We start from the raw sequence: 14995 nt of genomic DNA, 5'->3' as shown, positions 1-14995 counted from the left end.
GAATATTTGAAGCAGAGTATGATACAAAGCTTGGAGAAAGAGCAAATCGCAATATTGCTTGTGTTTATCCAGCATGTGCAGGCATTATTTTTATAACCAGCAGAGGGAGCTGGTTATAGGCTAAACAGTCCCTCAGCTAATCAGCAGATGGCACTGTTGCTCCTTTGAAGGGCTATTGTCTTCTCTGTTTCTGTTTGTAGCAAATTGTAAACAGGGGAACATTTAACCCTCTCCCCTAACATTGGGAGGCTGTTCCAACACAGTCGTCCCTGGGTAACCAGGAGCAGACTGCTTAGAAAACTCCATCCAAAGCCAAAAAGCAAAATACTGCAGATGCTAGAAATCTGAAATATAAACAGAAAATGCTGGAAACACTCTGCAGACCCGGCAGCATCTGTGAAGAGAGGAAGGTAAAATTAACGTGTCAGGTTGGCCGGGTCATCCCAAATAAACCAAATTGAATTTGGTGATTTGTGATTTGTGCGAGGATGTGTATCTCTGTTTCTGTCCTTATCTGCCTGCCTCTCTTTCTCAGCTAGAAGAAAATGAAAGCATTCTAATTACAGTCCAAGTCGAGGCTTTTGGGAGAAGCTCAGGCCTTATAGTAAAATGAAGGCATTAAAAGACGCAAAGATAATTCAGTGGATAAATGTAATCATATCATTGTTTATGTAATTGAGACGTGTAATTTTTAATATTTTGTTTAAACCCTTATTTTGGACTTTAGAAATTACAGTTGCTGAGAAAAAAAATGGGAGATGAAAAATTTTTCAGAAAGCTTCTTGAGAGATTTGTGGGAACCCAGTGGCAAGATTGCGAAATCATAAAGTGATACAAACACACACTACAACATAACAGCTATTGTATGATACTGAATAAAGTATGTCATTGGCTGTAAAGCACTTAGGGACATCCTGAAGTCATAAAAAGTGCTATGTAAATACAAGTTGTTCTTTTTTGTTATAATGACACCTTTTAACACTAAAAATACCCATCACATCATTATCTACAGCAGTAATAGATACAGTAGGCACTTATAATCTGTTCTCAATGAAACACATGCCCTCCGTACCAAGTTTAATACATAATAGACAGATTACAGATATATGATCAGAGCACAGAATGTGAGTGCCTAAATATGAAAAGTGGCCTCATTGATTATTCGGGAGGTTGAGGGTAGGTAAATATTTTTGTTTGGTTTTAACCTACACAGTATATCAGGCCATTACCAATTTATTGAGCCTTTGCACATGCTGGTTACATAAAGGAATTTGATAAATTGTCCCAGAGGTGAAAAATAATCCCTTTTAATTAAAAGAATTAGTCTGAGTCATAAAATTGCAATTAAGTAGTATAAATTAATGGAAGATCTTTGTGAATTGTGGTATAAAGTCAAATGGCTTATTGGAAAATATTATCCTTTTAGAGAAGGAACATTCTTCTCAGAAGCCCAAAAAGAAACGCAACAGGAAGGAAAAGACAAGCAAGAAACTGAATGAATTTGGGATGAAACTGAAGAATCGTCTCTTTATGAAGTAAGTGCACACAGAGCATGCGTTTCTGTTACCAAGGAAATTAACAAAGGTGATTTAAATTAAGGGTGTGCAACATGAAATTAACTTTAAATAAATCGGGCTGCAATTAAACCATCAGTGTGTTTTTTTATTTAAATGTGATTCAGGGAATCAGCACTATTTTAAGACTTAGTTTAAATTAGGTTTGAGTATGAAACAAAGGCAAATGAACAGAAGCAGTAATAATTGTTGCAGGATGAATTGTTATCCTGCGACAGCTAGTTTAACTATCACTCTGAGATAGAGCTATCTGGTTTACAGGATGAGCAACAACCTGTACTTATGTGCATATATTGGGATGGATTAACGCTTGGGCCTAAGGGGCCCGTGCCCAGGGGCTCTGTGCAAATATGGGGCGATTGTGTTTAATGGATCGGGGTGGTGGTGGAGGCAGAGGTTGTGCAGTGGGACCAGAGGGTGTTCTTGGGGCCCTGGGCTTAATCTGGCATCCTGGAGCTGAGATGCAGTGCATGCGTCAGCAAGCAGTGGTGATGTAACTAAAATGTTCTCATTTGTAATGCAGTCATAGACCTCTCCTTGATGATTTAAAGTGAAGTAAAACATTTAAGATAGACAGATAATCCTGTAACTGATTTTGTCTGCTTGTTCAGAAGAACAAACATTTTTCTTTATTTGTTCATGGGAAGTGGGCGTCGCTGGCGAGGCCAGCATTTATTGCCCATCCCTAATTGCCCTTGAGAAGGTGGTGGTGAGCCGCTTTCTTGAACCGCTACAGTCGGTGTGGTGAAGGTTCTCCCACAGTGCTGTTAGGTAGCGAGTTCCAGGATTTCGACCCAGCGACGATGAAGGAACAGCGGTATATCTCCAAGTCGGGATGGTATGTGACTTGGAAGGAAACGTGCAGGTGGTGTTGTTCCCATGTGCCTGCTGCCCTTGTGCTTCTAGGTGGTAGAGGTCGCGGGTTTGGGAGGTGCTGTCGAAGAAGCCTTGGAGAGTTGCTGCAGTGCATCCTGTGGATCGTACACACTGCAGCCACAGTGCGCCGGTGGTGAAGGGAGTGAATGTTTAGGGTGGTGGATGGGGTGCCAATCAAGCCGGCAGCTTTGTCTTGGATGGTGTCGAACTTCTTGAGTGTTGTTGGAGCTACACTCATCCAGGCAAGTGGAGAGTATTCCATCACACTCCTGACTTGTGCCTTGTAGATGGTGGAAAGGCTTTGGGGAGTCAGGAGGTGAGTCACTCGCCGCAGAATACCCAGCCTCTGACCTGCTCTTGTAGCCACAGTATTTATGTGGCTGGTCCAGTCAACTTTCTGGTCAATGGAGACCCCCGGGATGTTGATGGTGGGGGATTCGGCGATGGTAATGCCTTTGAATGTCATGGGGAGGTGGTTAGACTCTCTCTTGTTGGAGATGGTCATTGCCTGGCACTTGTCTGGCGTGAATGTTACTTACCACTTATCAGCCCAAGCTTGGATGTTGTCCAGGTATTGCTGCATGCGGGCACAGACTGCTTCATTAACTGAGGGGTTGCGAATGGAGCTGAACACTGTGCAATCATCAGCGAACATCCCCATTTCTGACCTTACGATGGAGGGAAGGTCATTGATGAAGCAGCTGAAGATGGTTGGGCCTCGGACACTGCCCTGAGGAACTCCTGCAGCAATGTCCTGGGGCTGGGATTATTGGCCTTCAACAACCACTACCATCTTCCTTTGTGCTAGATATGACTCCAGCCACTGGAGAGTTTTCCCCCTGATTCCCATTGACTTAAATTTTACTAGGGCTCCTTGGTGCCACACTTGGTCAAATGCTGCCATGATGTCAAGGGCAGTTACTCTCACCTCACCTCTGGAATTCAGCTCTTTTGTCCATGTTTGGACCAAGGCTGTAATGAGGCCTGGAGCCGAGTGGTCCTGGCAGAACCCAAACTGATATTCCACAATTGGAAAAAGAAAATTGGAGTCCAGGTTGTCCTTGCACAACTCTTGTCAGTTAGCTAAGATATTTCAATTTGGGAAAGGAAGGAAATAATTGAAATGAATAGAATACAATCCCTGATGCTTGAAACCTTAATAAGCAAATGAATCTACTTTTTTAAAAAAAGAACTTTTTAAACCTATAATAAAACAGGACATCAATGATAACATGATCTTTAGTTTTGCTTTTTGATTACCATGTTTCCTCATGGGAGCAAGTCATCTTTCTGTAGCTGCCTTCATTTGGGAAAGTGGTATGTTCTGCTTTAAGACTGTGCTCAGTGTCAATCAGTGACTAGTTGTTGGGAGTGTTCTGTGAGTGAGGGCTAACTTTGGCAGACATTCCCTCCCTATGATGGAAAGTAGTCCATCACTCCATCTAATGGCCTATCTGAAAACTGACAAAAATAATAACTTGAATAAAATCATGGTACTGTACCTGCTAAATACACTGCCTTAGATTAATGGATTCTTCATGGTTACACTAGAAGCCAACCTGTTCTGTTTTCTTACATTGACTATGAATGCTCTAATGGAATGGCTTCTACCTTTTCTTTTTTTTAAAAAAAGCCTTTAACATTGTTTTGTTACCTTTTTACTGTTGTAACTTAAGGCTCCATTTTAATGTGTTATCAGGGTTCAGAGCATTTTCAGGCCTCTGCACAAGTTTTTCTATGACATCCTCCATACAGAATACCGTGCAGCAACTGATGTCTATGCTTTCATACTTCTAGCGGATGTAGTAGACTTTGTGATTATCATCTTTGGATTCTGGGCATTTGGAGTAAGTACCTGATCCTTAAGTGTTAACGTACAAACTGATAGTTGCTTTTTCTTGTAATTTTCCCCCATCTCCTCCTCCCCTGAAGGCACTGACTCTTATCTATACCTCACCCAAGTGGTCATTGTTCATGTATGATCCTCAACAATGAGTGTCATTGGGCAATTTAACCATAGGTGCATCATAGCTAAGTCTAATCTGGCATCACCTGACATCCAGACCTGCACTTTCGGCATGCTTTGTTAGATTGGAATCAGGAACCCTGGCCAATTTTTTTTTCTTCTTGTTTTGCTCTCCCTAATCCATGGGTCTCTCCTGAATCCCAACTGAGGTCAGCTGACCCAGCAGAAACTGGGTGTTAAACCTGGGAGCAGCCTGGTCTATACAGCTCAGCCAGTCACTAAATAAATTCACTGAACCCTAAGGTGAACCTAAAATAGTCTTTATAATGCAAAAAAAAGTTTCATTTTGATTATAATCTCTATTACAAAGAAAATGACTGTTGTAGTTTTTTCATTTTTGCAATTTCTATAATCCCCTCTTTTCAATTCAAAGATAAATTAGCTTTCATTTAAGACACACTCTCAAAATATTTCCTTGCTTTCATTTCCTACTGACAGCTTCTAGCTGAAAGACACTGGAAACTAGGGTTAGCTTATGTCAAAGATTTTAACATTGTGACTTATTTCCCCCCCCTTTAGACATTATAGCCACTCGCCAGCATGTGTTCTCCAAATAGAGAGGCTGGTAATGACGTCAATTCCCAGAATTCATTGATGGGTCATTGTTGTTTGAAGTGTCTGCCTTATTTCTAGATTTGGTAACATACTGAGTGGACAGTATCTTTAACAGCCACATTCAAATTTTTATAAACACTGAAGTCTCTTTTTTTTCTTAAATAGAAACATTCAGCAGCTGCTGATATTGCATCGACACTGTCCGATGATCAGGTACCTGAGGCTTTCCTAGTGATGGTGCTGATTCAGTTCGCCACTATGGTGATAGACCGTGCATTGTATCTATGCAAAACTATACAAGGAAAGCTCATTTTCCAGATAATCCTTGTCTTTGGAATACATTTCTGGATGTTCTTCATATTACCTGCAGTCACAGAGCGGTAAGCAACTGGGATATTTAGTAGAGCTTGAAAGGAAGTGGGAGAAGAAAATTAGGAACAAATCTGTTGATTTTTTTTTTGATGCATGTACAAGTGATAACAATGCTAAGTCAAATTACTATAATACTGATACAGATACTGTGCCAGCAACAGACACTCATAATAGGTTGGGATAACCTCATGGAAGTCCAGATGTCGAAGTTTCAGTTCTTGCATTATATTAACATTCCATTGTCACCATTGATGGTACCGAGAACATTTTGATACTACTTTTATCACTAATTCATTGATTTCAGTCCTCTTAATAGGCCACCTTTCCTAACCTTCTAATATCCTGGTAGCACTGGTCATGGACCTTCAATGACTTGTGCACTGTGACACCCAGGTTCCTCTCCCGCTCAGCAGCCTTAAATATGCAATCCTGCATGGTGCACACATACTTGTAGTTGCCCCTCTTTAAGTGCACTACTCTACATTTATGTAAATTAAAAGATATTTGGCAGAAACAGGCCCATTCCTCCATCGGATCTAGAGCTGCCTGCAATCTGTTTTCCTCATCTCAGGTCCTTATACCAGCATATATCCATTTGTGGAAAGTTCCTCCTCCTCCAATTTCATCCAGATCATTGATAAAGATGGTGAACGGCCCTAACTGATCCTTGCAGGATTCCACAAATGATCAGTCCCCATGCAGAACCACTATTACTAGTAACTACTTTCTGTTCAAGAGAATTCAGTCAACTCCTTATCCAACCCAAAATCTGCCTGGCAATCCCACAGGACTTAACCTTATTTAGTAGCCTCTTGTGCGGCACCATGTCAAAGGCTTTTTGAAAATCAAGATACACAATATCGACTGAGCGTCTGGCATCACCAATTTAGTAACTCTCTCAATAAATTCAACCAAAGTTGTGAGACTGGAATAAACTTGGAACTAGTTGACTTTTTATCCAGTCTTGATGGGATATAAGCTAACCAACCAGTTAAGTGCTTTAGGTGGTTCAAGCTGAGTGGTGAAGAGGACTTGGAATTTTCCCCCACTTGCATCATTAAGTCTTTTATATGTATGAGTAAACAGAACCGTTTTCATGAAAGAATAAGATGATTGAGAGGGGATATGGCTCCTTCAGGACATTAAGTGGCTTGGATATAAACTTTAATACGGCAAATCATACATGGGCTGTGGAGCAATGGGCTTGTTAGGCTGAATGGCATTTTCTAACCAAAAAAATCAAATGTTTAGATTTGCAGATCTACACCATGCTAAACTGTAAGCTGCATAAAAAAGATAAACTGCTTTCCTTCATGGGCTATATTTGATCTGATAGAAAGCAAATAATAACACATTTGCTAGCTTGTTCCATAATATAGATTTAAAATGTAAAGCAGTGTAACTATTTTTCACAGTGGCATTTATAAATAAGAGGCAGTTATTTAAAAACATGGGAGATGGAGAGGAATGGACATGATGGTTATGTTATTAAGTACTCATTGAAACTCATTGTTAAGATCTCATTGAAACGTATAAAATTCTTTGAGGGCTTGACAGGGTAGATGCTGAGAGGCTGTTTCCTCTGGCTGGAGAGTCTAGAACTAGGGGGCATAGCCTCAGAATAAGGGGTCGACCATTTAGGACTGAGATGAGGAGGAATTTCTTCATTCAGGGTGGTGAATCTTTGGAATTCTCTACCCCAGAGGGCTGTGGATGCTCAGTTGTTGAGCCATGATCTTTTGAATGGTGGAGCAGGCTCGAGGAGCTGTATGACTTATTCCTGTTCCTATTTCTTATGTTCTTATGTATTTTAGTGGCACCAAATTATTGATTAAAATATAGCCCTTAAAGTGGTTAATGTTCCACACAATGAGTGTTGCTGACACATTGTAGAGAAAAAGATGTAGCACCATAATGCATTTCATCCATAGCTTAACGATTGGTTCAGTTAATTATTTAGTGCAGTAATAAGGTACCAGCTTTCATGTTTATTGCATGTATCTGTGTTTTTCAAACAGAATGTTTAATCAGAATACAGTGGCACAGCTCTGGTATTTTGTGAAATGCATCTACTTTGCTTTATCTGCGTACCAAATCCGCTGTGGCTACCCAACTCGTATCCTTGGTAATTTCCTCACAAAGAAATACAATCATGTGAACCTTTTTCTCTTCCAAGGGTAAGTAGGAAAAACTAGTTTAGTAACATGTAAACTATTGAACAAGATTTTTTTATTTTGCTTTCTATATATTCCAACCTTTTCAACCATTATGGCCAGTTGGTATGTGTTATAAGAACCATCGCTGGTTAAGGCAGTCAGCTGAGTCCTTATGCCATAGTGATATTTTAATAAGCATTTGTAATGTTAGTACATGAGCCATGTATTTGTTCAGTCCATATTATCGTCTTTCAGGGTACCTTCATTCTTAGACATGTTTTGTTTTTTAGTTTCCGTCTTGTGCCATTTCTGGTGGAGCTTCGTGCTGTGATGGACTGGGTTTTCACAGACACCACACTTTCCCTCTCAAGCTGGATGTGTGTTGAAGACATCTATGCCAACATATTTATCATCAAGTGCAGCCGTGAGACAGAAAAGGTATTTGCTGTGTTGATAACCAGCTTTGCCCAGTATCTGCTAATGCAGTGGTATTGAAGTAAAATACAGTTTAGTTGCAGCAAGTGATATTGTTCTACTTAGCTCTTCAATGACTTGAGTTGAGCAGATAAGATTTTTGAAAATGCAATTTTCTTCTCCCTTTTAGGCCACCCTCTGCCACCCACCACTGCAGCCAGGGGTCAAATGCTTTGCTCTGACAGTGGAGCTCTGTAACCCCCCACCAAGATATGCATATGAACAGCCCAGGGTAGCACAGCTGCTGACATTTCCATTCCTGCCCGTGGAAACACTCCTTTCTCCCTCCTCTGCAGTTATGGCCCAGTCAATATCAGCTTCATTGAGGGATTTGGGTCAAACTGCTCCAGGGTGCATACTTAAGAAAAGACATACTTGCTCTCGAGGCAGTACAAAGAAGGTTCACTCGGCTAATCCCGGGGATGAGGGGGTGGACATATGAGGAGAGGTTGAGTAGATTGGGACTCTACTCATTGGAGTTCAGAAGAATGAGAGGCGATCTTATTGAAACATATAAGATTGTGAAGGGGCTTGATCGGGTGGATGCGGTAAGGATGTTCCCAAGGATGGGTGAAACCAGAACTAGGGGACATAATCTTAGAATAAGGGGCTGCTCTTTCAAAACTGAGATGAGGAGAAACTTCTTCACTCAGAGGGTGGTAGGGCTGTGGAATTTGCTGCCCCAGGAAGCTGTGGAAGCTACATCATTAAATAAATTTAAAACAGAAATAGACAGTTTCCTAGAAGTAAAGGGAATTAGGGGTTACGGGGAGCGGGCAGGAAATTGGACATGAAGCTGAGTTTGGATCGGTCAAGGCCCTGTGGGTGGCAGATCGGGCCCAGGGGCTAAGTGGCCAGGTCCTGCTCCTACTTCTTGTGTTCTTTAGATTTGAGGTTAGGATCAGATCAGCCATGATCTTATTGAATGGCGGAGCAGGCTCGAGGGGCCGATTGGCCTACTCCTGCTCCTATTTCTTATGTTCTTATGTGTCAGCACCAACGTTTAGCAACCAAGTTTAATATTTTTAGCAAGAAAATTCCCCATGGCATCTGATCTACTAAATATAATTTTATAATAAATAATTTATACGTCCATATTAGAATCTTTTATAAAGCCCCTCCAATGGCTCAGTGAGTTTATCCAGTGAGTAGCTTATAAGCTTGTGTACAGCCCCTGGTTTGTACTGAGTTCGCTGATATTGGCTAGGACAGCCGTCGCATGTGGTATCAGAAGCCCTTGGGGGTAAGGATGGGGTACCTGCTCCTACCCTCTCTCAAGCTAGAAGATGTGTGAATGCAAAGTGGGAACAGGATCAGGTTCTGCTGTGAAGTTTCTGGAATTGTGTAACCTGCAACATTCAATTTTGAAGTGCACAAAATTCATGTACAAGGAGACAGAGCCATATTAAATTCTCCCACTGTTGCTGTATATTCTGCAGCAACCTCTCAATTTACAAACAGTAGATTCAGTTTTAGTGTGAAGTGGCATAAGCAGTGAAATAAAACAATGAGGAATTCTGACAGATTATTGACTGCCTTGCTCTGGTGCATACGGTTGTCCAGTACAAATTTGTGTATATTACTGCCCATGGACAGAAACACATTGTAAACAAGCTTACTCCAGATATCCCATGGAAATTTCTGTGATATCCTGTAAATCTAGGACATAGCTCCAGTGAGTGTAGAATGAAAATAACTTAAATGCAGCAGGCATGACTAAGTTGTGAAATATGTTATTTAACTTAAAAACAGTATTTCTTGTAAGAAGAAAAGTGCCGACCCATGTAAGAACAGCACGGCACCAGCTGAGATCGTGTATTTATTCCTACAGGGAGTTTTTGAAATATGTTACACATATCTGCCAAATCTAATCCAAACTTTTGGTGGTAAATAGTTACCCACTGTGGGCAAAAATCTGAATTTTAGTGTTTTTATTAACAAAAAACTCTCAGATTTTAAAGTATAAAATGAAAATGTGTCATGAATTTGAACTGTAGAGATGTACAAAATGCACCATCTATCCAGCACAAAATGCACCATTCATGATTGTAATCAGGTTAGCTGGTTCTTAATTTAATTTCTTAACCCATTAAATTATAGTTAAACCCATGATAATGAATTATCATGTTATTTGGCAGGGAAATTCTTTTTAATACCAAGGAATGATTATTTTCCTCCACCTCGCCCAAAGTTACTCATGTGCATCCAATCTTCAATTGTTAGCATTCCCTCCCCCTCTCTCCCATCATTGAAGTACATTAAATACATATAGACAAGGTACACTCAGAATATTACTTCAAAGTAAGACAAGAAAGTAGGACCAGAGGATATAAATATAAATTAAGTGAAAAGTAAATTTAAATAAAGATATACTTGCAGTAATAAATGTTTGCAGTAATTCGCCAGGAAGGGTGGTAGAGGTAAAATGATTTGGTTTATTCGAAATACAATTGGATGCTGTGATGGAAGAGTTAGTGTACAAGAAGGAGGAGCTTTGGTCGGCTAAATGGCCTTTACTCATCCTTGACTTTTCTTAAGTTATGACTGAGACTGGTAACCAAGACTGATGAAATCCATCCTGTAGGAAAAACCTGCATGCAAACATCAGTTGATGAGTTGAGCTTGATTTAATCTTGTGTCTCCCAGTTAGATGTCCTCAATTTTGTGGCTAACTGCCTGCCCTGGAATAATTACTAACTTTAATTATGTATTTGCATCACTGTAGGAACAAAATATGTTATTTTTGCTGCATGAAATGCTTAAATTATCAATTCTAAATGGGAATGGATTCTGTTGCAATATTTCACTACTGCATAATAGTTTTATAAACCCTGTGAGACAGTCCTAATGGGCAGTTGTGATTGTATTTTCGTAGAGATATCCACAGCCTAAGGGTCAGAAGAAAAAGAAAATTGTGAAGTATGGAATGGGAGGCCTCATCATCCTTTTCCTCATCTGCATCATCTGGTTTCCCCTTCTCTTCATGTCTTTGGTCAGATCAGTAGTCGGCGTGGTGAATCACCCAATAGACGTGACAGTAACGGTTAAACTTGGTGGCTATCAGGTCATTATTTACTACTAAAAGATGTGAAAATCTTTGATACCTAGTTTCAGCATATAAGAAAACAGTCAGTTCCAAATTTTCCAGGATTTATCCAATGTTTAGACCAACAGTAAGCAAATGGATTATATTTTCCATTTTGGGTACCCATGTATTCATATTTAGATATTTTTCTTTTAAAATTTATTTTATTATTTTCTTTCCCCTTTTCATCAAGTCTCCTTGCACTGTGCATCTCCCCAGCTTGAAAATACATGCTGTAATCCTACTCCCAGTTTTTTGCTAGTGCCATTATAGCCAGCCACTACTAGATGTGAGAGGCTTGGATGACTTACCCTCCATTGCTGGTTCCTAGGCAGATTTAAATGCAGAATCACTGTTAAAGGCCACCTTCTTAGGATGGTGTACTTGGCTGAAAAAACATGTTTGTTGCTGTTTTGAGACTTTTTCTATCTCTAGCTTGCTAATAGCTTCAGCATTGCTACTGGTACTGTAAATATTATTTTTTTGGCTGATGGAGAACAGGGTTATCTTCCACAGCACTAGCTCATAAAGCTGGTTCACTGCCCTACTATCCCTGCCCACCGCAGATATAATAAGGCTCACAGTTCTGCCTGCATTCTGATTGAACATACCTTAAGGATTCTGAAGGTGTGATACAGGGGCTTCTTGGGGAGAACTGCAGTACAGAGTCTCTCACATCATCATCATTGTCATTTGTTGCACGCTGCACAATTTTGTTTTTCAAAAAGGACTCTGCATCAGAGCACTGGAGGAAGAAAGGGAAAGTGTAGGAGGGCAACTGTGTGACCAGGTAGCTGAGACCCTGCTTCAGGAAGAGGTCACAGAGGAAAACCATTTGCCAGCTGCCAAACATCTATGGACACAAATCATGAGAGACAGTTTAACCTAAATAAGATCAAGTGCACTGCAAAATTAGTCCTGCCCTCATGGCCCTCCCTTTGGAAACACATCAACTCATTATTTGCTTGCTGACTTGTAACTCTCCTCCACAACTACCAAGGCTCCCAATTGGAAAACATTCTGCTACTCTTTCTTGCGGGTATTCCTCCGCCTTGTCCCACATCATTCCACATATATTCCTTTGGTGATGTTAAAAAAAACATCTGAATGAAAACAAATCTGTGTGCCTTCCCACTGTATTTTTTAACCACTGTTTACTTCCTACGTCTCAGTGCTCCCTCATTGGCAGGTGGTTCTGAGGTGGCTGGAGCTTTGGGGAGCTGAGGTGGCAGTTCATTTTCTTTAGTTATTGGCCGCCTTTCTCCTTTTTAAGAAGAAAGTAGGGAGGTGAAGGCTCTCTGTTTGCCATCATATGGAATACAATCCAAGTGTGAGCGAAGTCATTGAACTTTTTCTAGCATTGCGTAGCGATGCAGGGGTTGCTAAAGGTGTCGCTCACTGCTAAGGCCACCATCTTCAACTGAGCTTGGATCTGCCCTAAGTGGGTCTCCTTCTCTTGGTGCCAAAGCAATAGGTCCCCCTTTGCTAGATTTCAGCCAACAATACTTCAGCTGAAAATATAGGGGCTTGGCACCCTGAAAAACCACTAACCTTATACATTGTAGTGATTCTTTTGGACACAAAATGGCTGTCATGTCTCTTAAAGTTGCTGCAGCCAGTTAAAAGCTGTATCAGCACCAGATTTTTCTCCTGTCTTCCCTTCTTGCCACCCTCTCTCCCCCAACCCCCCCCCCCCCCCCCCACCAAATGTGAACTCCCATTAGGAGCGCAAGTAGTGTTGGGAGACTGTTGACAATATTAAAATGAAGTTGACCCAGAGAAATTGGATAGGGTCATGCCAATAGGTGGAAGTACAGGGCCTAGTGCATTTTATGTGGTAAACCCACCATGGAGGAAAATCATGCTCTGTTGACCAAAGGGCTAATGATTATAACAAACATCACTATTTTACTGTGAGATTCAATCCCTGTTATTTTGAATAAATGTTTGCTGCAGATTGTGTAGATTATATTCATTTATAATGTAATGCTATATGATTTAAAAACAGTTTTTTTTTGGTGAAAAATAATGTCAAGGAATATAATTAATGTTTCTTTAACTTTATGATTGCAGCCCCTGTTTACAATGAGTGCACAACAACATTCTTTAAAACCATTCAGCCAAAAGGATTATGATGATCTCTGTTCAATGTTTGAACGCAATCCAGTAAGTTTAAAAAAAATTCTGTACAGTGTTATAAATACAATAGTATGAGGGAAATATAACCTTCCTAAGGTGATACATATAGTGTTAACATCAGGAAAATAACATCCAATAAGCCCCATCACCCTTCTATCAACCACCAACAATTTAAAAAAAAAAGTAACAAAACAAACTAGAAAATAAAATAAAAAGGGATTGCTCACTTGATTGTGGCTCTGTTGGGCTGGCCGGGTCTCTCTCAGAGTAGGGTTGTTAATGTTATTTGCCCCTTTAAGGAGAGGTGTTTGAATGTAACCCACAATTCCACCGGCCTACTTTAAATAGAACCCTTTAGATCTTTAGATTGTTTGAATGGGGTCAAACAGCTCTCTCCAAATGATTGAAGAATGCCAGCATGAATTGAAGGGGAAGGAGTGTGAACTCGGGGTTAGGGGAGGAACAGGAGGGAGGAGAAGAGGAGAAGAGTGCAAACATGAACTAGGGGAACAGTGCCTCTGTGATCTGGGTGGGAGGAGAATGTTTCTGTCTCATTGTGACATCCATAGAAACAATTTCACAATCTGTTTTAACAACAGAAATTACCAATACATATTCACAATAGCCTGCAGTTTCTCTGAAAGAAATTAGGGAAATTCCCCACAATTTTTTCTGCAATCTTTCTGCTTAACAAGTAATGGAATGTTGGGTATACCTGCAGTTTAAATTATGACAAGCCCATGCCCCATTGCTCCTTCAGTGTAACTACATATCAGAGGGCTATGCTAAGGGCTGTTTTTTGATATGTCAGTTATTTTACATAGAAACAGGCCATTCGGCCCAGGCAGCCTGTGAAGCTGTTAATCAGCTTTTGTTAGTTTTCTAATTTTGCGTGTATGTTTAAGCTCTTGGTTTAGTAAAGTATTCAATGAGATCACCATCTTATTGGCCCTTATGTAATCTGTACCAGCATGTTTCCTGACATATAAAATGGTCTCTGTCCTCTCCTGAAGGCTGCTATGCAGTTTATCATGCTCTACAGTTATGAGGATGTCATGACTGCACATATAGTGGGAAGCTCAGGATCACTATGGAGCGTCAGTCCACCTAGTCGTCAAGCAATGATTGCTGAACTGAACAGTCACAAATCAATGATGACACTTCGCCTTATGTGGACTTTTCAACGGTAAGAGCACCTTTCAATATCAATAGTATCCAATTACTGGAACAAAATAGTATACTTTAAAAAGTATAAAGGGGAGGATTTCCTCTGTGCTATGAGCTGTGAAATCATAAAACTTGTAAAGAATGTGTTTATGATTTCACTATGTGTAGTGCAAAGAGGAAATCATAAGCCTGTTTCATGAAAATATAACTTTTATAGTAAACATGCATTATATTCAGTTAATTTTTGTACATCTTAATTGGACATTTAACTTGATACAGAAAAAGAAATCAAAGAAAAACAGAGAAATGAAATATAAAGATAACCACCTTTGTGTCTAAATTTTGAAAAACCAAAGCAGGAAGTATATTTTATAATACTCGTTTTTCTTCCATGCATTGCATACAGAGTCAAGACGATGTGCTCGCTTTAGGTCAAGCAGGGTTAGAGGGCGGGGACAATTGGACCATGGCCAAGGGAGGACTGGAATGTTGTAGGCCAGAAGAGAAAGAAAAGGAAGGTGGAGCGGGGCGGAGGAGAGGAGGAAGGTGGAGCGGGGCGGAGGAGAGGAGG

At 40.4% G+C, this 14995-nt stretch overlaps 1 protein-coding gene across 4 annotated transcripts in view; it reads left to right on the top strand.

Annotated features, from left to right (window-relative positions):
* Positions 1–14995, top strand: part of piezo1 (piezo type mechanosensitive ion channel component 1 (Er blood group)) — a 334545-nt gene that overhangs the window by 300091 nt on the left and 19459 nt on the right. For all 4 annotated transcript variants that reach the window (XM_067998049.1, XM_067998050.1, XM_067998048.1 and 1 more), the window contains 8 exons: positions 1427–1535; positions 4150–4297; positions 5197–5411; positions 7422–7580; positions 7850–7997; positions 10909–11097; positions 13192–13284; positions 14271–14443. In XM_067998049.1, coding sequence (XP_067854150.1) covers positions 1427–1535; positions 4150–4297; positions 5197–5411; positions 7422–7580; positions 7850–7997; positions 10909–11097; positions 13192–13284; positions 14271–14443 — 1234 coding nt within the window. The remainder of the gene's footprint in view (positions 1–1426; positions 1536–4149; positions 4298–5196; positions 5412–7421; positions 7581–7849; positions 7998–10908; positions 11098–13191; positions 13285–14270; positions 14444–14995) is intronic.

The sequence above is a fragment of the Heptranchias perlo genome, chromosome 16 (assembly GCF_035084215.1).
Source record: "Heptranchias perlo isolate sHepPer1 chromosome 16, sHepPer1.hap1, whole genome shotgun sequence".
Classification (NCBI taxonomy): domain Eukaryota; kingdom Metazoa; phylum Chordata; class Chondrichthyes; order Hexanchiformes; family Hexanchidae; genus Heptranchias; species Heptranchias perlo.
The sequence above is the reverse complement of the archived record's forward strand: the minus strand, read 5'-3'. Positions and strand labels throughout refer to the sequence as shown.